The 26,299-nt window shown below is 39.7% G+C and overlaps 2 protein-coding genes and 2 pseudogenes across 6 annotated transcripts; 2 read left to right on the top strand and 2 right to left on the bottom strand.

Moving 5' to 3' along the window:
• The first annotated feature begins 630 nt into the window (after positions 1-630).
• LOC125221257 lies at positions 631-2,082 on the top strand. The gene is made up of 2 exons (XM_048123383.1): positions 631-1,317; positions 2,059-2,082. Exons 1-2 carry the CDS (start codon positions 631-633, stop codon positions 2,080-2,082), a joined length of 711 nt encoding a protein of 236 aa, XP_047979340.1.
• On the bottom strand, positions 2,074-7,188 carry LOC125218675 (E3 ubiquitin-protein ligase MBR1-like). Of its 5 annotated transcripts, XM_048120399.1 has the most exons (7): positions 7,014-7,169; positions 5,653-5,960; positions 4,272-5,511; positions 3,247-3,303; positions 2,933-3,016; positions 2,697-2,834; positions 2,074-2,428 (listed from the first exon to the last, which is right to left on the bottom strand). In XM_048120399.1, the coding sequence occupies exons 2-7, from the start codon at positions 5,934-5,936 to the stop codon at positions 2,297-2,299; spliced, it is 1,935 nt and encodes a 644-aa protein (XP_047976356.1). In that variant the 5' UTR covers positions 5,937-5,960; positions 7,014-7,169; the 3' UTR covers positions 2,074-2,296. The 5 variants fall into 5 exon arrangements, with proteins under 5 accessions (XP_047976356.1, XP_047976352.1, XP_047976354.1 ...); XM_048120395.1 differs by having other exon boundaries at positions 4,272-5,960; positions 7,014-7,170; XM_048120397.1 differs by lacking the exon at positions 7,014-7,169 and adding an exon at positions 6,686-6,857 and having other exon boundaries at positions 4,272-5,960.
• Positions 7,189-9,161: 1,973 nt separating this feature from the next.
• LOC125217554 lies at positions 9,162-12,868 on the top strand (annotated as a pseudogene).
• A 5,897-nt stretch (positions 12,869-18,765) lies between these two features.
• On the bottom strand, positions 18,766-25,365 carry LOC125221255 (annotated as a pseudogene).
• Between the last annotated feature and the right edge of the window lie 934 nt (positions 25,366-26,299).

The raw sequence follows: 26,299 nt of genomic DNA, 5'->3' as shown, positions 1-26,299 counted from the left end.
TAACTCTTTGTGAATACAAATATGGTGCTGATTTAAACAGCGTTAGGCTCTTTGTCTTGTTTAAACGGCATTAGCTCTTTATAGTTGTAACTGAACTAGTATATTATATCATGCTGTCTAATAAATAAAAAATGTGGGATATGAGAAGATATATAAAACAAGATAAGAAATACGAGTTTCATGTCAAGATATGCAGAGATATGATTTTATCGGTGTTGTTTGATAGAAAAGAAATTATTTAAATTTGTATAGTAGTATTAAATAACAATGGCTTAACTTGACAAATTGGTGGTTACATAAACATGGTTAGAGTTATAATTTTGGCAAGATTGAGGCGGGTTCTTATCTTAGGGCATCCGCAATGGGGCGGACGATGCATCGTCCGCCACTGCAGCATCGCGGACGATGGGTTAACCATCGTCCGCGGATGATGCACGGAGGATACCCATCGTCCATCGCATCGTCCGCCACTGTGGACGACGCGGACGATGGGCACGCGTTTCTAATTTTTTTTTGAATTTTTTCAAAATTATTTTCTTATTTAAACTCTACTATTCACTACCATTTCACACACTCCAATTTCACATCTATTCAATTTCTCTTCAATTATTCTCTCTCATCGACTCAAAAATGAATCCCGACGACTACGATTTGAGTGCATCGGATGGCTGCAGACGGGCCTTGACTCGAGCCTTGTTCGATGCCGTTAATGAAGCCAAGGCGGAATGCTTGGCACAAATGCAGCGGGAGCAGGCAGCGGCGGAGGCGCGGGTCCCTCGCCCGATACGACGTCGGACGTTTGTCTCCCGCGAGCACGACGTAGCGCACGAACGTCTGTTCGCAGATTATTTTGCCGAGAATCCAAGGTGGGGCCCGAATGTTTTTCACCGACGTTTTAGAATGAGCCGAGATCTTTTTCTCCGCATTGTGCACACGTTGGAGGGACGTGATGAGTACTTCCAGTATCGGGAAGACGGGATCGGCAGACCCGGACTTACGCCGTTGCAGAAGTGCACGGTTGCGATCCGCCAGTTGGCCTACGGCACAACAGCGGATATGTTCGACGAGTACCTTCACGTCGGGGATACAACTGGCCGCGAATGTCTCAAGACTTTTTGTAAGTTAGTTGTGGAGGCTTTTGGCGACACATATTTGCGACGCCCGACTGCTGACGATTGCCAGAGCCTGATGCGGATGCACGAGACGGTGCACGGCTTCCCTGGGATGCTAGGGAGCATCGACTGTATGCACTGGCAGTGGAAGAACTGCCCGACGGCCTGGAGAGGCCAATTTACTAGCGGCTACAAGGGCAGCATTGTAGTTTTTTTTTATTCCGTATTGTAATGTTTGAATTTTAATGAAATGAAGTTAGTTTTCCAAATTTTGAAGTATTTAAATATTCAAATAATAGAAAAATGCTTAGGGCGTCGCTTAGGGCGGGCTATAGTCCGCTCCACTGCAGGTGGAATATGAGAAGGATAAAATGCTGACGTGGCGGTGCATAGGGCGTCGCTTAGAGCGTCCCATTGTGGATGCCCTTATGTAACGCTTTGTATTAAGCTTAAATATGATATGACATAATTAGAAATGTCCGCATATAGTACTATTTTATCAAACCCCCAAGTATGAGAATCTACTGTATTGATTTAGGCACTTTAAAACTCAAGGATTCAAAAGAATGGTGGAACTAATTTAATGATAGATGTAAGCGTAAGCAAGTTTCAAATTTTATCATATTCAATTTAGAGAAAATTAATTTAAGGGGAAACCATAGAAAAACTCCAGGTTCATGTATTTAGATTTAAAAATAATAGTTAGAAGTAAAATATTAAAAAATATTTAAAAAATGTGTATTTAAAATAAAATAACTCTTTAAAAAAACTATCAACTTGAAATTAAAATAACTGTAGTCAGAATTCGTAACGCTTTCATGCGCAAACAAACGCATAAATTCGACTAAACTTTACCTTTATTTACAAATATTTTAAATTGCACCCAGTTCATATAATCAAATCTGTATTTAGTTTTTAATGAATTGGCTAAAATAACAAATTTCAGCAAATGCTAGCAAGGTTAATCTGACTGTTATGCCTTCAAAACACTTCAATAACACATTAATCAATATATTTAATTATTAGTAAATTGAGATCAAAACGTCTACCAAATAACAGTAATAGATAACGCTCGCCCTTCCATTCCAGGGCAATGCCACCAAGTGAAGGGTTTCATAAAGCATACTGGCCCGGGTTCGACTGTTCTTCATCGGCCGACAATCTAGAAAAAAAGTACTCTCCTTTCAAGTTCCCAAGGCCGTGTTTTTGCAGATTGGACATATGTTCTTCAGTATCAACCATTGCTTGATGCAACTTGTATGGAACTCGTGCTGGCAATCCAATATCCCAATATCATCTCCAGCAACATAATCCTCCTGATCAATGACAAAAAATAATGCTAGCCATTTAGAAGAAGTTAACAGCAGAATAATACGTGATTCTTCACAAAAATAACAGTTTTATGTGTGTTGCACATATTTTCCGTGCACACCCAAAAATGGCAAAATGAGATTATTTGTCGTGGATGGAGGTAGTATTATTTAGGTCCAAACTTAATTTGTGGTGAAATACTCAAACAAAATAATAGAAAGAATATTACGGATTTTGTGGGGGTTGTTTCGAGATTATAGACATGGCTCTAACCTGACAGATGCAGCATGGTTCCATCACCTGCGAGGCTTTAACTACTCCATGCTTCCGCTTTTTCAAAGAGTCTCGAATCTTTTTCTCACTCAGTCCAGTACTCACATTGCCTATTTGCTCCTGCAGAGCGAGTAATTCCTGTTGCACGACACAGATTTGGTGATAATTATGCACCAAATTTGATTTTGTTGATTGAAGACTAAGAATTTGAACATCCAGGATATTAAAAAATTCACCTCATAAGACATATTGTCAACATCAAGCCTCATATCTATGTTTTCAGCAAATTCATTGACAGAAGGATCAATAAGCATATAGTCCTGAAATAAAAAGGCGAGCGAATTCTGTAATGTGTCAATTAGATGCGATCACATCTCCAAATAAGATCAAGAGAATAATAAAATAAAATAGCAAGTATAGACTGGTCGCAAGATACTGAATTCCAGAACTAAAAAAAATGGTTCTAACTCGCAAAGAATCGTCATCCTATGGTAGAATCATTCATTGAGTAAATGGAAGGATGGGCTGTGAAGTAAGAAATAGAACAAACCTCATCTCCCAAGGAAACACCCCTTCGCATCGAACTCATATGCAAGACCTGACGAATCTGTTAAAAAAATAAGAAACAATAATCAAATAGGTGGTAGAACGAAAATTAGATGATAATTTCACATCGCTAACAGCTATACTCTTTCTCCTCTAATCCTCTTATATGTATACTCTCCAAGCAAAGATAGAAGTTGACGTCCTTGCAAAATGTTATCGAAGAGTTGACTATGGGATGGCATTATACGAGTAGATAACATAGTCCAGGTCCTCTCCATCCATTAATCATAAACTTCAATGGAAGCCTAGTACCTTCTGAATCTCCAACTTATATAGAAGCCAAGATATTTGAAGGTCATAAAGTTAATTCATAAGTCTCCGGTCCCCACCCAATCCCAACAAATATAATGATATATAAACTTCATTCAACGATCAGTATATTAAGTTATTAACTAGAGAATAAATAAAACAAACATTAGAGGATTTGAAACTTCTAACGCAGATAACCATACTGCGACCGTGAAGAGACATTTAAGCTAGCTCACAATAGTTAAGGTCCAAAATCACATTATAAAAAAGGAGAAGAAATAATATGAAAGCAATTTACTGATCACAAGAATGGAGGGTATGTTCCTTGTAGATACTAGATAGATATCTAGCAAGCCACTAATCATAACTATACTCTTGTACCAAATATTCAATAGTTTTGCCAAAGCAAAACCAGTTCAAGTACAGGTTAACAATCACCAAATAATTTAAGTTGAAAGTTCATATCTCAATATCACAGTTCCTGATCCAAGTCTATGAGCTAATTAGCTGGTATTTCAAAAATATTACAGATTCTTTCACAGTGGAACTTGAGGCCAACAGTGTATTCATTAATGGTTAATTAATAGATATGCTTACAAAGTAAGTGCCTGAAAACATCTTGTCCTTAGACAGGTTTCCATAAGCTGACAATCTATGACATACATTTAATCAGGGTTAACACTAAAATATGTAATAGGAAGTTCAAAGAAGGCTGCTTACCAGTCTGTGTCTGCCCTCAACAGCTGCTAAAACATTACGGCCATTAGTAGTACCACCTCGTGCATCCCTCAAGAATGATGATTGTCTTCGATCTGACTGATGCCTTGCCTGACTAAGTCTTGCCCTCTCACCGGATGATGCTGAGGCCTGAGGCAAAGGTGCAACTAGACTTCTCTGGTTCCCAGAAACAGATTCAATGCTTGGGAAAGGAATCCTATGAGCAGATTCTATCGATCTTTGAGGATTTTGTAGTGTCTGGTTTCCATGAGCCAACCGTGTAGCAGAAGGCAACTGCCCACCAGAATAACTTCTGGAAGATGCTGATGTTCCGGGAGTAAAACTCCCATCAATATGGTTTCGAAAGATATTTATTGCATCTGAAGCAGGACCAATCGCGAGGTACTCTGGCATATTTGAAACCGAGCTTCTAAGATTCTCTTCTTCACGTGCTCGGTAACCTCTTTCTCTAGGGAGCAACAAAGAACCAGATAAACTGCCATGTCGAGAACTGAGGGATTCATTCCATGGGTGATGATGTGTATGACCAGACTCATTTACATTAACAAAAGGTTCGTTTAGGGCATTGTTCAGATTCAACGGCAGCGCCATTGGTGACATCAGCTCCAAAGCATTAAGGTTTGAGATATGTTCCGACTGTGTTTGTGACGCATTCAAAGTCGAATGTCCAACAGAAGGGCCTCTAGGTGCATGAAATGGAATCGGCTCCCCAAGTCTAGGTCTTGACCGTGAAGCAAAGTTTCTGACCGGACTTTGTGTGATTCCTTGAACACTTGATGAAGTGAAACGTCCGGAGCATACACTACCAGTACCAACTCCCCTACTTGAATTCAGCTGTTCCAATCGATCAGTATTAAATGAACTTGTTGATGTAATTAAATTTCTTGAGGCAGTGCCACGGCCAGGAACAGGATGCTGCACTACACTCTCCTTTGGCTGGTTGGAGTTAGAGCATCCACCAGGGTGAAAGTGTCGTGAACTACCTTCAAGCGCCTTCCTCTTACAAGATGAACCCCAAGTACCAAGTGACGGAGCTGGTGCGTCATTATTTTCTATAGAAGGACTAGAAATAAACGAAGAAGAATCTAAATTACTGGAAGAATCATAACAGACCAGAGTCTCCTCTGCCCCAACGCGCCCAGATTCGTAAAGAATGCGAGGTCTCCCTCCCACTAGACCACTAGGGGAATTACTATTCTCCCTCAAATGCCTGTGGTTTGGTCTAAAAGTCAGTAGATGGGATGTGTCAGTCACTTGATTTCCAACATAACCAGGATTGATAGCACTAGAAGGTACGGGAGGCCCATCTTCTGGACTGATATCAGCCACAGAAGAAGTACCGGAAAAGGAATACCATGCCAACCTCATTTTTGAATCATCATCCAATATTTTCTCTTGCACATTATTTCCAGTAGAGCTGGACTCACCGTGGTCCCAGCCTCTGCTTGTCAGAACACGATTGCAAGGGGTACTCATGTGTCCAATACTTCCATCATGGGGAGCAAGCATGTGCTGCGACGATCTACTCTCAGCTGGACTGAGCCTGTTACCAAGAGAAGCTAATCGATCCACATAACTGTTAGGGGGCCCTTGCTGTGCGCCAAATGCTCCACAAAAAGAACCATTCTGATTTGTTTGCCCTTCCATAGCAGGAATCTCAAGACTTTGATACTGCGTTCAGGCCAACACACATGAGAAAACGTGTTAGAGGTTCAGTAAAGGATTGAGGTAACAAAATCACTCAAAAACGTAAAAAACTGCAAAGTTGCAATTACTTGAGAAAGTTAATCACACCATAACTTTTTCATTCTACAACCACTCTCTTAGCAATGAAGAACCGTAATGAAAATGTATACTTTTATCAACAACACATAATCCTATAAAACAAACCCTTAATGATGGTTTAACTTTGATTTGTTTCACAATCTTAAATTTCCAACGATGAGCTTGGTCCTTGAGGCAGGAGTCACAATGTGCTATAGTTTTGAAATCTATAATATAGTACACATTTAACTAGTACGCCATACGACAATAAAGCACCAAAAATTCAAGAAATCTACAATGCAGCTACAATACTCTACTATTGGAGATTTAACAAGCAAGGTGACAAAGGGACTATGAACATAAAGACCTGCATAATTACTTGAAAAAACAAATTCAGGCTACGGCAAACTACTAAGTGAAATATACAGGAAAAAGGTAGACTGGCGTTATAGATTACTACAATTTGAGGATCACAGAATCCAAATAAAATTACAAGTTTACAACTCAAAACTAAACGTTTCCAATCGCATACGATTTCCTAAACAAAAAAAAACAAGCAACCCCACGATATCAAATGAATAATTTACCAAACACCGTCCACTGAATTGAAAAAAGAAGAAGAAAAGTAATACCAAGAAATTGGGCAGAAAATATTAACAGGATAAAGAGAACGATCGGCGGATTGTTTTCCTCTCCGTTTTCAAATTTTTGGCAAAAGAAATTAGAGTCAGTTTGGAAAATATCGCCGCAATTTTTTCCTGTAAAGTGTGATTCCTTTTTCGGAAAAAATAAAAAAAGAAATTCTTATATACGGTTTCAGACAGTGACACAGATATCCTCAAGAGAAGATGAAGCACAGGGGTTCATTAAAAGAGAATAACAATTGAAAGAATAATAGTAGCAGTTGTTAACTTAAATGTATTAAACAAATAAAACTGTGGATGTATTCGATGCACATACGCCCAATTCATAAATGCGTGAAAGAGAGAGGAAGAGCGGTGGTGACAGCGGAGTAAAATGAATGAGGGCGTCTGCATCTGCACTTTTGCAGTGTGATTCCTGAAGGGGAAAGAAAAAGGAACACTGGATTCGAATTTGTTCGGGAATCTATTGTAGAGTGAAGACTGAAGAGGCATCGTTTTTTTAATTTGATATTTGTACCTCTATTTAAGATGCATCATCTTTATTTGAATTTGTTATTTGTACCCCCTAATAGGTTTACAAAAACTTCTATTCAATAACTTTTATTTGTACCTCTATTTAAGGAAAATAATTTTATCATAAATTTACCAAGTACTACCTATAAAAGGATGAAAGAAAAGTTTGAATTATAATCAGTGAAAATGAGATTAAAGAATCAAATTCATTATAGTACTAAATAAAAGGAAATTAATTTTAATCGATGGACCAAAATTTAAAATAAAAATATTTTTCGTGAATAAGATAGTAAAATGGTTAAACTAGTTAGTTAATTTAATCAAAGCGTTACTACTCCACAAACACTAAACAATACTTCAATAGGATATGTTTTGATACTACCTATAATGCATGAAAGAACATTTTCTAGTCAAATTTATAAAGTTTGTCTTATAAAAGATGTCATATTTTATTTTTTAGAAAAATTATCTCTCACGTTAATATAAATATATTATTTCCTCTTTCTATTTAATACACAAAAGCGAGGCTCGTTGAAGCCTAAGCTTCTATTCACTTAGTTACTTTTTTTGCCTTATTCACATTGATTAAACTCTGTCTCGGTGAATGTATCCAAATAAACAAACACAGTTTCCTTCTTTCCCATCATTTCATTGTCTATAGTGTTAATTATAGAGTTGGATCCCATGTTGTGCTCCAACCACAGCAAGGGTTGTTGTGCACACACAAAAATATATTTTATTAAATATTAAAATATTGCGATGGTGAGGCACAGCAGCCCCTGCTGTGGTTGGAGCACAACAGGGATCCAACTCCGTTAATTACCTTGGAATTTCTCATCTCTTTTATTCAAATTGGTGTTTAGAGAGATTCCTTGTGGAGGTCATGTTTTATGATTTGATGAATTTGCCATCATAAGCATAGAGAGCTCCCTTGTGGAACGTCACCCATTTTAATTGCTCACTAAATTGGAAGGATTATGAACTGAATTTTGTACGGCAATGAAGCTTGTTCACCTTTCGATAAACATAGGAATCGTATTAGGTTTGAGCAATTATCCGTGATTTGCACAAAAGATCTATATGAATCGTCGTTGCAATAAGAATACAAATCTAACCTCTCCGCGGTCTTTGTAGGTTGCACTCAACAGCAAATTCAAATAGAACGAGAGGAAAAGGAAGTGAGTCCAGTAGCTACTATACAAAAATGAAAAGAGATCAAAGATAAAAGTTGAAATAGAAACATTAGATGAGGGTGTTAACACTCACCATCAAACGTAAAAGAAAAATACTACTCCCTCCGTTCCATAGTAATGGAGGCAAAACTTTTCGGCACGGAGATTAAAAAAAATTATGTTAGATGAGTTAAGTAAAGAGAGAATAAAGTGGAAAATGAAAAAGGTAGAGAGATGAAGAGAGAAAAAAAGTAGTAAAAGAGAGTAAAGTAGGTGTGGAAAAATGTGTTGACTTTTACTAAAAAGAGAAATGACTCTATTACTATGGAACGGACGGAAATGGAAAAACGTCCCTATTACTATGGCACGGAGGGAGCATGTGCCAAAACATTGATGTATCAAACTCATAAAAATCAGAAGAAAGAAAAACACATGTTTTTTCTTAGTCAGTCTTAATTTGTCGAACTTGATTTATTGTTCAAACAAGTTTTATGCATAATTTTATAATTTTAATCAGCCACACTTCTTTTAAACACGAAATGGCAAAATATATACTAGGGAAAAGTAGAGAGAGTGATGTTTCCATTTTAGGAAATGTTGCATTTTTAATGGGACAATCCAAAAAGGAAAACGTTGCATTTCTAATGGGATAAAAGGATATACAATGACCCAATGTATTTGATGGTAAAAAGCCCAAAAAGGCACCACATATGTATATCCGGCCCATATTAAAGCAAAACCTAATTACCATAGCTATCATTAGGTAAGCACATTCAAGCATGGCGACCCCAACCACGGAATCCGTCCAATGCTTTGGCCGCAAGGAGACGGCGGTTTCCGTGACTCACTGTCAAAATCAACGGTGTTCCAATCGAGCTGATTCAACCTGAAATCCTCCGCTACAAGGCATTCTAGCCTGTCCTCCTTCTCGGCCGCGCGTGGATATGCGTATCCGCGTGAAAGGAGGATCTACGCCATTCGCCAGTCCATTGCTAAGGCGCTCGTCGCCTTCTACCAGAAGTACGTTGACGAGCAGTCCAAGAAGGAGATGAAAGACATTCTCGTCACCTACGATCGTACTTTGCTCGTGGCTGATCCCCGTCGTTGCAGATTCCAGAAATCCTACCGTTAAAATGTTTGATTGGGATTTTCTGCTTTTTCCCCATAAACGATTTCAATTAATGTAAGTGGTAAATTATGACTATTGAGTCTCATTGCACGAGTTTTAAGAAATGTTAAAAAAAGTAGACAGAAAAAAGTGAGTGGAATATGGATCACCACTTGTATATATTAGTTTTAAATGAAATGTGAGTAGAATGAGTTAGTGAAAATATGAGTGAAATGAGTTAGTGGAAGGTGAGATCCTATTACCATTTATGGTAAAAGTGAACCGAGACTCCTATTCGCGGACGGACTAAAATAAAAAAACAGGACTCCTATTCGCGGACAGAGGGAGTAAGTGGTAAATTATGACTATTGAGCTTGCTCACGATGTTTTAAGCTTTAGAGTTAAGAGCACGGAGGTGGACCCGGCTCCACTTTTACTCCTTGTCCTTAGGGAAGAGCACAACACCCACATCAGTGCTCTTCCGTAAAGACAAGCTCAAGGGTTCCACTATTCTAATATTCAATTTAACTTTAAATGCTTCAATTACTAAAAACATTTCTACAATATAAAAATACATTAAAATATAAAAATTATATAATTAAATCCTACAAAATAAAATTTACATAATTAAAATCGTAAAAAATAAAAATACATAAAAAGTGAATTTTGGGGGGGACAATTGAAAAATAAATTAAAAGTGTATAGAAAACGGATATAATTTATTGAGAAGTGGGAAAATATTTTTTTTATTAAAAAATGATTTTTAAATTAAATTCAAAATTAAAAAAAAAAGTTAAAAAAAAAACGAAATTGTCGTTGGCTAATCAGGAGCTGCCACGTCGTGCTGCTCAGCGGCACAAACGTGCTCTTATTTAAGAGCACCGCCCTGTCGCTGGCAAGGACGGACGGCATGTATTGGCGGACGAGCGGTGTCCCCGCCGCTGGCACGGACGGACGGGGCACCGCTGCGGATGCTCTTAGGCTCTTTTATCATAGCGCGATTCATATGCTTTAATGTTTAAATCCGACTCTCAAAGTTCACTTATAATTTAACCAATAATCAGGTATTCCAAAACTCAGTTTAAATGGGTTAGAGAAATTGGAGAATGAGAGCCCTTCTATATATGGTTATTTAGCCAACATAACTTCCATTCCATTCAGTTAGCATGTCTTCAAATTGTTTTTCAGTCTTTCACCTTGCCCTTTTGTTTTGTGAAATCGTGTAACAGGTATGCAGTGATCATAAACGGTGTTGTTACTTTGACATTTGTTTGCCCCCATTACTGATTTGTGTGTTCGAAAAATTCTCTATAGATTCACATTAGGGCATCCACAATGGGACGCTCTAAGCGACGCCCTATGCACCGCCACGTCAGCATTTTATCCTCCTCCTATTTCACCTGCAGTGGGGCGGACAATAGCCCGCCCTAAATATTTTTCTATTATTTGAATATTTAAATACTTCAAAATTTGGAAAACTAACTTCATTTCATTAAAATTCAAACATTACAATACGGAAAAAAAAAACTACAATTTCTCAACGGCGGCGGTTGCGGTTCCAAACTTCTTCAATCATGTCGGTCATGAGCTGAGTATGGTCTTGTTGGTTGCGCATTGAGGCTTGCCGCTCTAAACCCCACCGAAGCCAGTTGGTAATCCTCGAGTGACCGGCGAGGTCGCCGTGCTGGAGCTAGATCCGGCTTCATCATCCACCCAATTGGTGACATGGCTACGTTCTTGTTCGACTATCATGTTATGCATGATGATGCACGCATACATGACGTCGGCGATGACTTCCTTGTACCAGAAACGCGCCGGACCTTTCACGATTGCCCACCGCGATTGGAGCACCCCAAAAGCCCGCTCCACATCCTTCCGCGCGGACTCCTGCTTTGCCGCAAACAAAACTCTCCTCTCACCAATTGGGCGGCTGATCGTCTTCAAAAAAACAGGTCACATAGGGTATATGCCATCGGCCAAGTAGTACCCCATATGATGTGTGCGGCCGTTGGCAGTGAACTGAATGGCCGGACCGCGACCCCTGCACTGATCGGCGAATAGGGTGGACGAGTTGAGGATGTTGATGTCGTTGTTTGACCCGGCTACACCAAAGTAGGCATGCCAGATCCAGAGGCGGTGGTCAGCGACGGCTTCTAGGATCATCGTCGGGTGGCTGCCCTTGTAGCCGCTAGTAAAATGGCCTCTCCAGGCCGTCGGGCAGTTCTTCCACTGCCGGTGCATACAGTCGATGCTCCCCGGCATCCCAGGGAAGCCGTGCACCGTCTCGTGCATCCGCATCAGGCTCTGGCAATCATCAGCAGTCGGGCGTCGCAAATATGTGTCACCAAAAGCCTCCACAACTAACTTACAAAATTTCTTCAGAAATTCGCGACCAGTTGTATCCCGAACGTGAAGGTACTCGTCGAACATATCCTTTGTTGTGCCGTAGGCCAACTGGCGGATCGCAACCGTGCACTTCTGCAACGGCGTAAGTCCGGGTCTGCCGATCCCGTCTTCCCGATACTGGAAGTACTCATCACGTCCCTCCAACGTGTGCACAATGCGGAGAAAAAGATCTCGGCTCATTCTAAAACGTCGGTGAAAAACATTCGGGCTCCACCTTGGATTCTCGGCAAAATAATCTGCGAACAGACGTTCGTGCGCTACGTCATGCTCGCGGGGGATATACGACCAACGTCGTATCGGGTGAGGGACCAGCGCCTCCGCCGCCGCCGCCTCCTCCCGCTGCATTTGTGCCAAGCATTCCGCCTTGGCTTCAGTAACGGCATCGAACAAGGCTCGAGTCAAGGTCCGTCTGCAGCCATCCGAGGTACTCAAATCGTAGTCGTCGGGATTCATTTTTTAGACGATGAGAGAGAATAATTGAAGAGAAATTGAAGAGATGTGAAATTGGAGTGTGTGAAATGGTAGAGAATATTAGTGTTTAAATAAGAAAAAAAAATTGAAAAAATTAAAAAAAAAAAAGAAACGCGTGCCCATCGTCCGTGACCCATCGTCCGCGTCGTCCACTGTGGCGGACGATGCGATGGACGATGGGTATCCTCCGCGCATCATCCGCAGACGATATATCGGACGCGGACTATGATTAACCCATCGTCTGCCCCATTGCGGATGCCCTTACTAATTTTTTTTGGGCTGGACTAAATGGTTGAATTTGTGGTAAAATAGTGACTGAAAACAGTGCTAAACTAGTTTGCTGCAAATATCAAGAGCATGGTAATTTGGTACGCATTATTTTTATCTGGTAGGACTTAGGAGTATATTCTACGTAGATACCAATATTCTAACATGGATAGGTTTTTAATTGGCGGGAAGAAAATACATGACTTATACAAAATATTTCACTTTTGTTTCATATTAATACAAAAAATTTGAAGTTTATATAAATCATACAAAAAGTTTCATTCGTGCTTCAGTTTAGTACATTTCGTTATTTTTGTTTAAACGATGTTAACCTTAGATTTGTGCGACGCACAAACTACAAAACAATGATGAATTTTTTGTACCAATATAAAACAATAACAAAAAATAAACAATGATGAATTTTTTGTACCAATATAAAACAATAACAAAACTTTTGTAACAACATGAAACAATTATGAAATATTTTAAACTTCATATAAGTAAAAAGTTAACACTGTTTAAACTAAAAAATGGAATGTACTAAATTGAAATACGAATGAAACTGTTTGTATGATTTAGAGCATCCGCAATGGTGCTTAGGCCAGCCATAGGCCAGCCATTCTCTCCTCTGCCACGTCGGCAACACTAAAAAAACCACCTGCCACGTCAGATTTAGGCCAGACCATAGGCCGAGTCCATAGCCCGGCCGCAATAAAAATAATTCAAAATATACTACATTTACGGAATTAAAATTGCGATATACGGAATTAAATTTACGACACATATACGGGAAAAATAATCCATTCCATTAAAAAAAAAAGTACAAAGATTTAAAAAAAAAAAAGTACGTGATTTTTTTTTTAAAAAAAAAGGGGTTCAACACCCGAGCCCCGCCACTCTCTACTCCTCATCGCCGTCGCCGTCGCCCTCCTCGTCGCCGCCGCCGTCTCCGCCGCCGCTGCCGCCACCCGTGGTATCGAGCCCACGTCGGAACCCCCCAGCCCGTGACCTCGCGATCTCTAAATCAGCACGCATGCTCTCGAGCATCTCGTAAAGAAACCTCTTCTCCGTGGGGTCAGTGGCGTTCTTCCACTCTCGGAAGACCTGTAACATCTGAGCCCGCGTAACATTTGGTTACGCGAATGGAGAGTGTACTCGAGTGGGGGCGGCTGGGAGGGCGGAGGACCCGGACCTCGCCGGGGGCGATAGGGGGGTCCGCCCCTCGCAGCCCGCTGCGCCCGCTTCTGTCCAACCGGGCGGGGGCGACCCGATAAATGAAGGAGGGCATGGAAACTCCTCAGCATCCGGGGGAGGTCGTGGGATCCGCCGCGCTGCCGCTGTAGTCGCCGCTATAGTTAAGTCGGCTGCTTCTTCGGCCACCCGGCGTCGCACCCCGCCCGGAACTTCTCCGAGTCCTTCGGCAACAAGAAGCACTCCCCGGAAGGTGAACTCCTTATACTTCCCCTCCAAGGGGAACTGACTCGCGGCTATCCTCCGGGCGTCGTCCTCGGTCTGCCCACTTCGAGCCGACGGAGGGCGTTGGCGTACAAATTCGCAAAACGGCCCACCGCGGCCCTGGTGCGCTCCCACCCCTTCCGGACCTCCTCGTTTGCTGAAGTCCTTCCCGTGCGGGCGAGTGGTTCTTATAGGCAGCCACGATCTTCGCCCACATGTTGACGATCCGCTGGTTGTTCGCAACCGGTGGATCGTCGCACACCTCCAACCACCCCTTGGCCACCGCGGCGTACTCATCCTCCGCCCACTTCCTCCGGCCGGTGGCAGTGGGCTGCGATGACTCGCCGACCGCCTTGTCCTTCCCCTTCCCCCTCATCTTCTTCCTCGGCGCGGCCGGCGTCGCTCGAACGGGAGTATCATCGTCCCCGAGATCGATCCCCATATCATGCAATGACAGAAGGTCATCGCCGAGAACTGCGTCTCCACCGGGGTCGACGTGTGAGACGAAGCCGTCAAAAAATCAAGCGAGGGCCGATATACCGCGTCCCCTCCCGGTGACCCCTGCACCCCCCCCGGCATCCCCCCCGCCACATCATCCCCATCATCCCCATCATCAGCTGCTGCATCTGGGGCATACCCCCCCACCCGGGCGCGACGCCCGCCGCCCGGCATCCCCACGGCATACCCCCCGGCATACCCCCCTGGTTCCCCCCCATCGCCCCCCGGCGCACCAGCCATCATCCCCATCATCGATTCCAAGGGATGTTAAATCCCGGGCCCATCTGCCCCCATCCAGATCCCACGGGTACTGTGGGAGTCTGAGAGCCGCTCGTCGCCGGACTGGACTCGTTGTTGTGATCCATCACTCGATGATGCTCTTGAACAGAAAGTTAGAGAGAGAGAAAACTCGTTAAAACAAGTGGTGCAAATGAAAATGAAACGAAAATCGCGTTTATATATGATTTAAAAAAAAAAAAAAATCGAAAATCGGCGCTGGCCGATCGGGCCTCCACAATGGCGGCTAGCCGATCGGCTAGCGTTTCGGCCAGCGACGAGCGATCGGCGAGCCCACGCCGATCCGCTCGCCGATTTTGCGCTGGCCGATTGCAATGGTTCGGCTAGCCGATCGGCCAGCGCGACGAATCGGCTAGCCGGTCGCTAGCCGACCATTGCGGATGCTCTTATGTAAATGGAATGTACTAAACTGAAATACGAATGAAACTCTTTGTATGATTTATGTAAGCTTCAAACTTTTTGTACTAATATGAAATGAAACATTTTTTATAGAGTTAGGTATTTATCTCTTAGGGAGAACTGTCATTTTAAAGCCAATTTTGCCGCTATTTACTGTACTGAACTTTGTGTGCCATTCTCCTAAAAAAAGTTGATTTTCACTTAGGTATTGTATTATTGTCTGATTAGAAGAATTATGGCTGTACATAAGCTGCGAATTTTGATAGTATCAACTCCGAGTGCTGAAAGAAGGTGGGATAGAACGTCTATATGAGACTTGAGGGTAATTTTGTTTCATGGAATAGTTATATTCTCTCCATTCCAATGAAGTAGATGCGTTTCGTTTTGAGCACTTATTTTGAAAAAAATGATACTAATAAATATTTAAAGTAGAGATACTACTTTTTAACTTTATTTTCTCCCTTTAACTATTTTTTCTTCATATTTCCTCAAAAAATAGATTAGTTTGATCATTTTGGACTGTTCTCTAAAATTGGATCAAGTCTAAATGCGGAAAGTTTTCAATAAATAATAATCATACGCGTCATTTCTAATATGGATCTCACAGTGTATTAACAAATCTTCTGCTACCTTTTCCTTCTACTCTCATACTTTTTTTCAATCTATCTCTTATTTTATTGCACATTAAAATCCGTGTCACTTATAAGTTTGTCTTATTTTTTAGGATGGAAGGGGAGTATATATATTTTTTTAAAGGTGATTAAAACAAAAAGCTTCTACTACTATTCAGTTTGGGGGAAGATAATGCTCTGGCTAGGCATTGCGAGGAGATCGACGACGAAGAGGAGATCGACGACGATTAGGAGTGTCATCAAATGGGCAGGACGACATATTCGTGGTTCTCAGATTGTTCAGATGGCAAAGAGGATTGCCCTCATGGCAACAGTGGCGATCATTTGGAGGACCCGAAACAAGATTATTTTTTATGGGAAAGCTTGGGACGCAGCTAGAGTCATCTTTGAGATCAAAGAAGCTACCTACAACATTTTGTACTCACACTTTCCATATGAGCAGGTTCTTCTCCACCTTCAAGACAGATGATGGAGTCCACAGGGTTCAGATGATTTGGTTCATGATGCTCTTCGAGTCACTCAAAAGGGTACTTTTTTCCCCCTTGGGGAATTTTATCCCATCGGGTTTTTTCCTCAAGGGGTTTTAACGAGGCCCGTCCACTCTGGGTTTAGATGGGTGACTTGAACTGTGTTCGTTCTTGTTTGGGGCTTGCCCCATGCTGATTGTTGCTTGGTCTTTACCTTGTTGTTCTGTACTAGCCGTCTTGTGGTTTTTTCCCTTGTACGTCCTCGGGTATGCCCGAGTGTATGATGTTAACGTTGGTTTGGTTCTATTTGATTATTTATTCAAAAAAAAAAAAAAAACTGAAGAGAGTACATTAATTACATTTTCCACATGTCTAGGAATTCAGGTTGCTAGTTTAACTTTGGTAATTTAATCATTCTTTATTTATAGTACTACAAATTTTACAAAAAATATAAATTGTTCGCATTTTGGTATATATAATCCTTCAAATCATAATACACCATAACGATAGATCCTAACCCAAAAATGAATTAATCCAAATAGTTCAATTCGATCATAATTCAATTTTATAAATCTCATTCGTCAAATCAATTACCTCCTAGTGTATATAATTTGATATTGCATTGAGTTAATAGGAGTATGAAATCCATATAATCGATATTGTTTCATAAGGAAGAAATTCTTTTCTTTTTGGTCTTTTATCCAAAAATTGAAATTTTTTATTCTACCTGAATCATCCAATTCATTAACACTAATTTCACTATCTTTTCGTCTCTCACTATTATTTCACCATTTTTTTTCATTTCTCTTATTTTACTAATATTGCATTAAAACTCGCACTCTTTCCAAAGTTCCTACTTTTAGAAACGGAGGGAGTATTTATTTTAGGGTAACGAAATCTGATTCCGTGAAGTGATTCAAAAACAGATTTTGGTCACTGATGGACTTGATTATGGTTACTTTCTTAATCTAAATAGTAAAATAGCTGTACTATTCTTTGTTTAAAAAATGAAAATGAAATCTGTCGAGATCAATTCGATAATCAATACTCATTTTCGTGTCTTTCTTATTAAATTTCGTGACAAATAAAACACATCCAAGAATCAATTAGTAAATTACTGATACCTTTACAAGAGAGGCCAAATTTCCCGTACAATAATAAATATGCTGCTGCCCACCATCACCATCTGAATGTGGGCATCTTATCTTATAAAAATGAAAAGCCATTATATTCATCTAAATTTTTTTAATCAATAATGGAACATTTCCTTGAAACTCAAATGATCAAATCTAAACACGTTTAGCAGAAAAAATTGGTCGTTTGCTTCTTTGTTTAATTTTAAGTCTAAATTAGGTGCACTTGATAATAAAATCTTTAAATGATCGATCATTCAAATCTCGTTTATTAATAGAAGGTAATTCACATTGCATTCTGTACAACTTAGGTGAATTTAAGGACAGAATCAGGATTGCACGAAATGAAGGATGCTGTTGAGGCTTCAACCAACTACTGTGTTTTTCATCTACTCAATCACCCATGCATTAACTCCCATATTGTAACTTAGACGTTTATAGTGGTTTAAGTTTTGCATATATCGTGACATTTTTTTAAATAAAGAATATATATTGATCTCAAGATAGTTATCTACCAAAACAAAGCTATAATGTCAAAAAAGAAATTCCAACAAAAATAAGTCAAAACCAAGCAGTTGCTGAAAAAGAGTGAATGATTAATTCAAGGACATTGAAACCAATTTCGGCGTTGAGAAGCATTGGCTAGGACATTCATAGCCTCCATAACTTTAGCTGCAAGGGATTGAGGTGATTCGAGCAAGTGCAAAACCTCGGTCTGATCCATTTCTAGAAGCATGCCTGTGACTTTACCCGCCATTACAGGCTCTATCACCTGAACCAGAGGGTATAGATACGCGCCCAACATCTGCACACACCGAAATACTTAGCTCAACAAGCCAAAGGCATAACGACTTCATGTATCAACCAAGAAAAAAATTCTTACATTTCTCTGATCATGTGGGGGAGCATTTGCAAGAGCAGATGCCAGAGTGTTCTGCGTTGGCGTGCCATTAGAGCTTCTGAATCCCCTCAAAGGCATCTGCTTTTCAGTAAGATAGTTATTAGTGATGGAGAGGTAAAGGAGAAGATACGAAAAGCAGCACTAACCTGCGGTTGCATCAGAGGATGAGCCGGTTGGCTGGTGGGATGCAAGAAATTTGGAACCATAGGTGCCTGAGGAGGTACAAACCCTTGCGGATAGACACCATTGCCATAAAAAAATGGGCGTTGAGGAGAGAGCGGAGGCACCATCATAGCCGAGTGCATATGACTAGAAAAGATAGACTGGTAAAGGAAATCACAAAATTGGTTTAGTCTTTGAAGTCAGTTAAATTAGACTGAATCGGGAAATAGCCTATAGAAAAGAGCACCTGCAACCGTTGGCGTCTAGCTTCCTTTCTTTCTGCAGTCCTAACATAAAAAGGCTTCCTTCCTATCATCTTCCCATTCATCTCTGAAATCTGCACTCAAAAAAGATTATATCCTTTTTGCTTATCTCGAGTAGTAGAGCGAAAAATAAGTGATTAAGTACTTACTGCTCTTGCAGCCGCTTCGCCAGTAGAGAAGGCAACAAAACCATACCCTATGCTTATGCCTCTTTTATCAGTCATAACCTTGGAGGATGAAATTTGACAATGAGCTATACGCATAGCAAGAGAAAAGCTAAACTAATGAATGGATCATAAGTTTCCAACTAACCTTGCACGACGTTATGGTGCCAAACGGAGAAAACAGCTCGTTCAATTTGTCACTGTCAATATCATCATCTATGTTCTTGATGTAGACATTGGTCACATCCAACGGTCTTTCAAGTGCAATTCGCTCGCGCTCAAGTTTAATCTCTTTCTCTCTATCGACCTTCTTCTTAGCTTTACCAACGAACCATTCCTTTCCATTGAATTCTCGGCCATTGAGCTCTTCAACCGACCTGGCTGCATCCGCTGCATTCTGAAAGTTGACAAATCCAAAGCATTTTGAACTTCCTTCTTCGTCTCGCATCACTGCCACACTGGTCGTTGACCCAAACTCTCCAAATATCGACGTTAGATCTTCTTCAGTTGTGGTTTCAGAGATGTTCTTGACGAACACATTTGTGAAGTTGGCCTCCCTCTCCTGCTTGCTGCGATAAGGGACTACATGTAGCTCTTTCCCTAGCAAAATCTCACTGTGCAGATGTTGGATAGCTGTTGCAGCAGATTCCTCGTGCTTGTATTGCACATAGCCATACCCTTTTGATTGACCGTTGGAGTCGGTCTCAACTTTGCACGACATGATCTTCCCATATGGACTAAAAATGTCGTGTAGACCTTTGTGGTTGATTGTTTGGTCCAAATTCTGCAAGAGAGTGTGATTCATTTACAAATGAATACTACTAACAAATATTGTTGCAGAATGGAGCAATACCTTAACGAATAAGTTGGCCTCAGTTTGAGTTCCTGCTCTCTTAAATGCAATCCGAACGCATTTCCCGTTGAGATGAGTGAAGTTGAGAGCATCCATCGCTTTTTCAGCTATTACCAAAACGCACACGTTAGAAGCAAATGTCATTAAATCATTCACGGAGGAGACTGAATTCAACTATTAATAGAATTTGAGAGAATTTTACCATGAGAAGTCTACATAAAGTCCATATGCTAAATTAGTTTAAGAGAAACTACTAGTTAGACCACCTTACCATGCATATCACTTAACTGTTACTACTTCCCTTCACTATGTTCAAAGACCCCAAAACACTTTTTACGTTATTCCTTATTTAAAAAACATCTACAACTTATCATCAACTACTCATGGATTCCACCATTTTATCTTTTATGCATCATTTTTTTAATTTTAATTTTATATTCTAATTAAACTAAATTTTCAATATAATTTAAAGTATGAAATTCAATAAAAATACATTTAAGTAAATTCATAGCTAATATAATTTTTAAAAATTAATATACTAACAAAATTCACACACTAATAAAAATTAAAATTTAGAATTTAGAAAAAAGAAAAGATAATACTAGTAAACACAAAAAAAAGAAAGTAAAAAAACTATAATAATAATAATAATAATAATAAAGCGCAAAAAATAGGAATAAATAGACAAAAGCAAAAAAATAATTGTAGATTAAAATTCTTGCGGAGTTTTGTTGAGTAACAAACTGAGTATATTATTTTGAGCTCATACTAATAATCTGCCTCCTCCTAAATCTGCCAATGTATATGGAGTAGTAGTATATTGCCTAGCCTAACTTAGTGACGCTTGTCTCTTAAGAAGGGGACTCTTGCGGGTCACGTCACTACAGAACGGGCTGGACCATAACTATTACTCCAAGAATTAAGATTCTCTTAGACCTAGATTGTAATCGTACTTAAAACAGAATAACATTAATCGTTGGTTTTAACTCCTAATTATTTTCAATCGAAATAAACAATAACTGAAGTTAGACTTAAAAATCCAAAGTTGAGAAATAGTAGAACAAACTTAAAATATAATCCAGTACCATCGTCAGGATTTGTGTAGTTGACGTAACCGTATCCGAGTGATTGCTGATTAAGCAGATCCATGCATAACTTGACGGAGACGAAGCCGACTGTTTGGTCGAAAAATCGCAGCAGCTCTTCCTCCGTCACGCTGCTGTCAAGGTCGCCAACATAAAGCGCCGATAAATCCTGCGGCATCTCCAGCACCACTTTCGCTTCCATGGCCGCCATATATATATAATCGTATTTTCTCGGTTATATTTATACAATTCGTAGAATGAAACAACAAAGGGCAACCGGTTATAATCCCAAATTCAATGATTACATGAATTCGCTCCTTTTTAAACCAGATAATTTGGAAGTAAGAGAGCGCACCGGAGTCGCGCAGCGACACCACAATCTGAGGGTTATATATACTTGATGGGAGCGGGGCCCACGCGTCCTTTTCTCTCTCTTAATATTAATCCCAACCTATATCTAATTAATTCAATATTACTATATCTAATAACACGATACGGGAGTACCTCTTGGTGTATATCATTAGAATATGGATGAATATTTATGTATAATCAAAATTATAATATTTTTTTTTATCCTAATAACATACTACTAATATAGTTTAATATAGATTTTTAATTAGACGGCCTAGATTTCTCCTATACGAACGGTAAGCATTGCATTACAGAAGTAAATTTGTTGAAAAATAAGTGTTTACCGCAGTCCGAAAATCGTGCAAGTAATCTTTTTCATATGTTAAGTTTCCAGCTTCTATATAATTTCTAACATTGCGATGATTTTACTCTCTTGATATTATTTCTTTATCTTTTTTCTATTATTATAACAATATCTTAATTCGTTCACAATAATATTTTGCATCAAAACAATATGTAATCTGCATTACATATAAACTAGTTTTCCATTGCATTTTTTTTCAATTACAAAACTATACAAAACAATAATATTAGGTATATATGACATTAAGTTCTTAAAAATATTAGTATTAAAAAATTATCTTATTTTCTTCACAACAATATTTGCAATGACAAATTATATACTACAAGTAGTATAATACTGCAATGCAATATGTTAGAGTACATAATGCAAATCAAGTTTATGTTTAATGCAAAATATAGATTATTTGATGCAAATATTGTTGTGAACGAAATAAGTAATCCAATAATAATTTTAAACAAAAAAATGCCATATCTCAAAATTAGGCAAAATCAGACACTTCTTGTTAACTGTTAAGAGTAGTAGACTAGTAGTACAATTACTAGCAAAAAATACTACTGGGATTTAGAGAACCAAAAATTTCAAAGACCTAATAATGAGAAAAAAAAATGTAATGTAAATTTAGCTTATGTGTAATGCATATTACCGATTATTGTGACGCGAATCTAATTGTGAACGAAATAAGATATTATTATAATTATATTAATTAAGAAATAAGATTGTAAGGGAATAAAATAATTGCATATTAGAAATTACAGAAAGCAAAACTTACTATATAATAATAGTATAATAATTTAGTGAATGTGAAGTCACTTATTTATAATTTGAAAAAAATTAAAATAAAACTTTAGATTGTGGATGTTCCAAAATAATAAAGTGAGATATTATTTTGTGAACAAATAATTTTATCATAGACTACTAAGCATTAAATTTTAATTTAAAATATTTTTATTTCAATTGTGATATTTCTAAAATTAAAATATACAATATAATTTGAATCTTAAAAATCAACATAAAAATTGGACACCTTCAAACACTAAACACACACAAACACATAAGTACTACACAACGTTGCACACAAAATGAACACAATGGATGCACAAACGTGTCACATCAATTATTTATATTTTTGTTGGATGTAGGACTTCCAAGAAGGAATATAAAGAGATAACTGAATCGAAATTACAAAGAAGATTCGAAATAAAGAAACTGAAAAGAGATAGCCGAGTCGAGGAAGCCTCTTTCCGCAAGACGAGATACGCCCCAGTAATGCTCTTCGGATTGGCGTTTCGCCCCAGAGATAAAACGGCTGCGTCTCTGGTGAAGCAGCACCCTATCAACAGAGCTCCGGCGAACTGGATGGAGGAGAGGGCGAGCTTCGACAGAAGAACAATGCAGAGGGAGGAGAGAGCGTATGATGCAGAGTGGAATCTAGTTTTTGTGTAGAGAATGCTAGAATGACTAGCCTATTTATAGGCTCGGTCCATTGTAGGGGTCAACGCAGCCTTGATGGCTGTCATCAATGCCGAGACCGTAACGGTCGTCGGTTACGAGCTGTAACGTTCGGGCGTTACGAGCCGTTACACGCTCAGAGCTAGAGAGGCTGAGTCTAGAAACGGTGGACTATCACGTGTCAGCCACGTTGGCTTATCGCGTCATACTTGACGAGGTGGCATCCCGCTTGGCTCGCTGACGTGTAAACGGTGGTGGTCTAAAAAGAACTAGACCCACTAGACTTGGGCCAAGCCCGCAACTAGGCCCAAGCACCAAGCCCACGACCAGGCCCAAAGAACAGCCCAATTGCCAAGATCCAAGGACACGGACACGGGCACGGACACGGGCACGGGCTCGCGGCTCGCGGCGGGGCGGGCGGCGCGCGCGTGTGGGCTCTTATAGCCCATCTTAGTCCACTATAATTATTACATGTAATAATCCTTCTTATTAAATACTAGTTTAATAAGGTTGTAACTTCCAATGTGGGATAATTAACTCTCTTAATTATTCCCTAAGCTTCTCTCATAGCTCATTAAGTTTGCAATTTTGCACAACTTTAATCCATTATTTCTCACTCACATGGAATCGGATTTGAGAAAATAAATAACCACGGTCATCTACTCCGAACGTAGATCGACACTATATTATTTAATTTCACAAAATTAAATATCTCGTTGAAATTATAATTGGTCAAAAAGTTCATTGACCGGGCATAGATTCCAACAATCCTCCACATGAGTGGAAATAGCCAAATGCAAATGCATACAGACACAAGCTCAACCCTCGAGTGGTATATAAGCATAAGGATAGGTAGCTTTTAGCTTTGAACCTTCCATAGTTAACGCCATCGGATACACAGGCGGCCTAGTAGCGCGATGCTTTGAATTAGTCCCCCACGGCGTGCACCGAGACAATGGTGTTAACACTTAAACACCTCAACCTCATCCGTTCTCACGTTTTGTGTCCTTTGCGGCCTTGGACACCACTTTGGATTCATAAGTGTGTAATTTGAAGCGGCCACACTTCACACTTACATAGGTGATTCCTACTCGAGTATCTTGCCCTACTCGGTCTCTTTGAGAACTCAATCTCCTTGAGATCCTTAGAAATCATTAAAAGTCATAGACTTATCCTCACCACAAGGCAAGTTTTCAAACACTCTATTGCTCTCTAGGGAATAGATGTCGATGAGTGTTTCTCACGAACTCTCATAGCTTAGTTTTCCCATTGAATCAAGTTCTTGGGATCTCCAGTCATCATGGTTGGGTTACCACTATGACAATTCTTTAGTTTGTGGATTTCAAACCCATTCCCACTAGCAACTTATTCATTTGATCACGGTTTAACCCTTTGGTTAGCGGATCCGCTAGATTATCTATTGACTTCACATAGTCAATTGTAATCACGCCTGTTGTGATCAAATGTCTCACGGTATTATGTCGTCGACGAATATGTCGAGACTTACCGTTATAGAAGCCATTATTTGCCCTCCCGATAGCGGCTTGGCTATCACAGTGAATCAACACTGGAGGCACTGGCTTACACCAACCTGGAATATCCTCAAGAAAGTTCTTAAGCCATTCGGCTTCTTCCCCAGCTTTATCTAAAGCTATGAATTCTGATTCCATAGTTGAACGGGCTATACATGTCTGTTTCGTGGATTTCCACGAGACAGCACCACCCCCAATAGTAAAGACGTATCCACTTGTTGAAAGTGAGTCCTTATTGTCGGATATCCAATTCGAATCACAGTACCCTTCAACTACCGGGGGGTATCTCGAAAAGTGTAGCCCATGATTTTGAGTATGTTTTAGATATCTCAAAACCCTTACAAGAGCTTTCCAATGCTCTTTGCTTGGATTACTCGTGTAGCGACTCAACTTGTTCACGGCACAAGCAATGTCCGACCGAGTGCAATTAGTTAAGTACATAATGCACCCAATGACCCGTGCATATTCTTCTTGTGCAACGGGTTCGCCCTTGTTTTTGCTCAAGTGAACATTGAGTTCAATTGGAGTCTTAACCGGCACGCCATCATAGGCATTGAATTTCTTCAATATCTTCTCAACATAATGAGATTGGGTTAAGATGATTCCATCGGATGTTCTTAGAATTTTCATTCCAAGAATTACATCGGCTAGACCCATGTCTTTCATGTCAAAGTTTCTCTTTAACATGGCTTTTGTCTCGTTAATCACTTGAGTGTTACTCCCCATGATTAACATGTCATCAACGTAGAGACACACTATAACGTACCCATTATTAGTGCTCTTAATATAGACACATTTTTCACACTCGTTGATTTTAAACCCATTTGATAACATCACATTATCAAACTTCAAGTGCCATTGCAACGGCGCTTGTTTTAATCCATAGAGGGACTTAACCAGTTTGCATACCTTCTTCTCTTGTCCGGGCACTACAAACCCTTCGGGTTATTCCATATAGATTTCATCCTCTAGTTCACCATTTAGAAACGCAGTCTTCACATCCATTTGATGAATCAACGCAGTCTTCACATCCATTTGATGAATCTCAAGATTGTGCAATGCAGCAATCGCGAGAAGCACTCGGATAGATGTAATCCTCGTTACAGGTGAATAGGTATCGAAGAAGTCATGTCCTTCCTTTTGTTTAAAACCCTTTACAACTAGTCGGGCTTTATACTTATCCACTGTTACAACTAGTCGGGCACGGGCGCGGGCATGGGCGCGGGCTTGAGGCTCGCGGCGGGGCGGGCGTGTGGGCTCTTACAGCCCATCTTAGTCCACTATAATTATTACATGTAATAATCCTTCTTATTAAATATTAGTTTAATAAGGTTGTAACTTCCAATGTGGGATAATTAACTCTCTTAATTATTCCCTAAGTTTCTCTCATAGCTCATTAAGTTTGCAATTTTGCACAACTTTAATCCATTATTTCTCACTCACCGGGAATCGGGTTTGAGAAAATAAATATACCACGGTCATCTACTCCGAATGTAGATCGACACTATATTATTTAATTTCACAAAATTAAATATCTCGTTGAAATTATAATTGGTCAAAGTTCATTGACCGGGCATAGATTCCAATAATTTTAAAGAACAAAAATTCAACTCCTTCAAGTTCAATTCTGTAGAATTCTATTTCCAACTCAAGTTCAATT

The sequence above is a fragment of the Salvia hispanica genome, chromosome 4 (genome assembly GCF_023119035.1).
Source record: "Salvia hispanica cultivar TCC Black 2014 chromosome 4, UniMelb_Shisp_WGS_1.0, whole genome shotgun sequence".
NCBI lineage: Eukaryota > Viridiplantae > Streptophyta > Magnoliopsida > Lamiales > Lamiaceae > Salvia > Salvia hispanica.
Note: the sequence above shows the minus strand (reverse complement) of the source record. Positions and strands in the feature narration are given on the sequence as shown.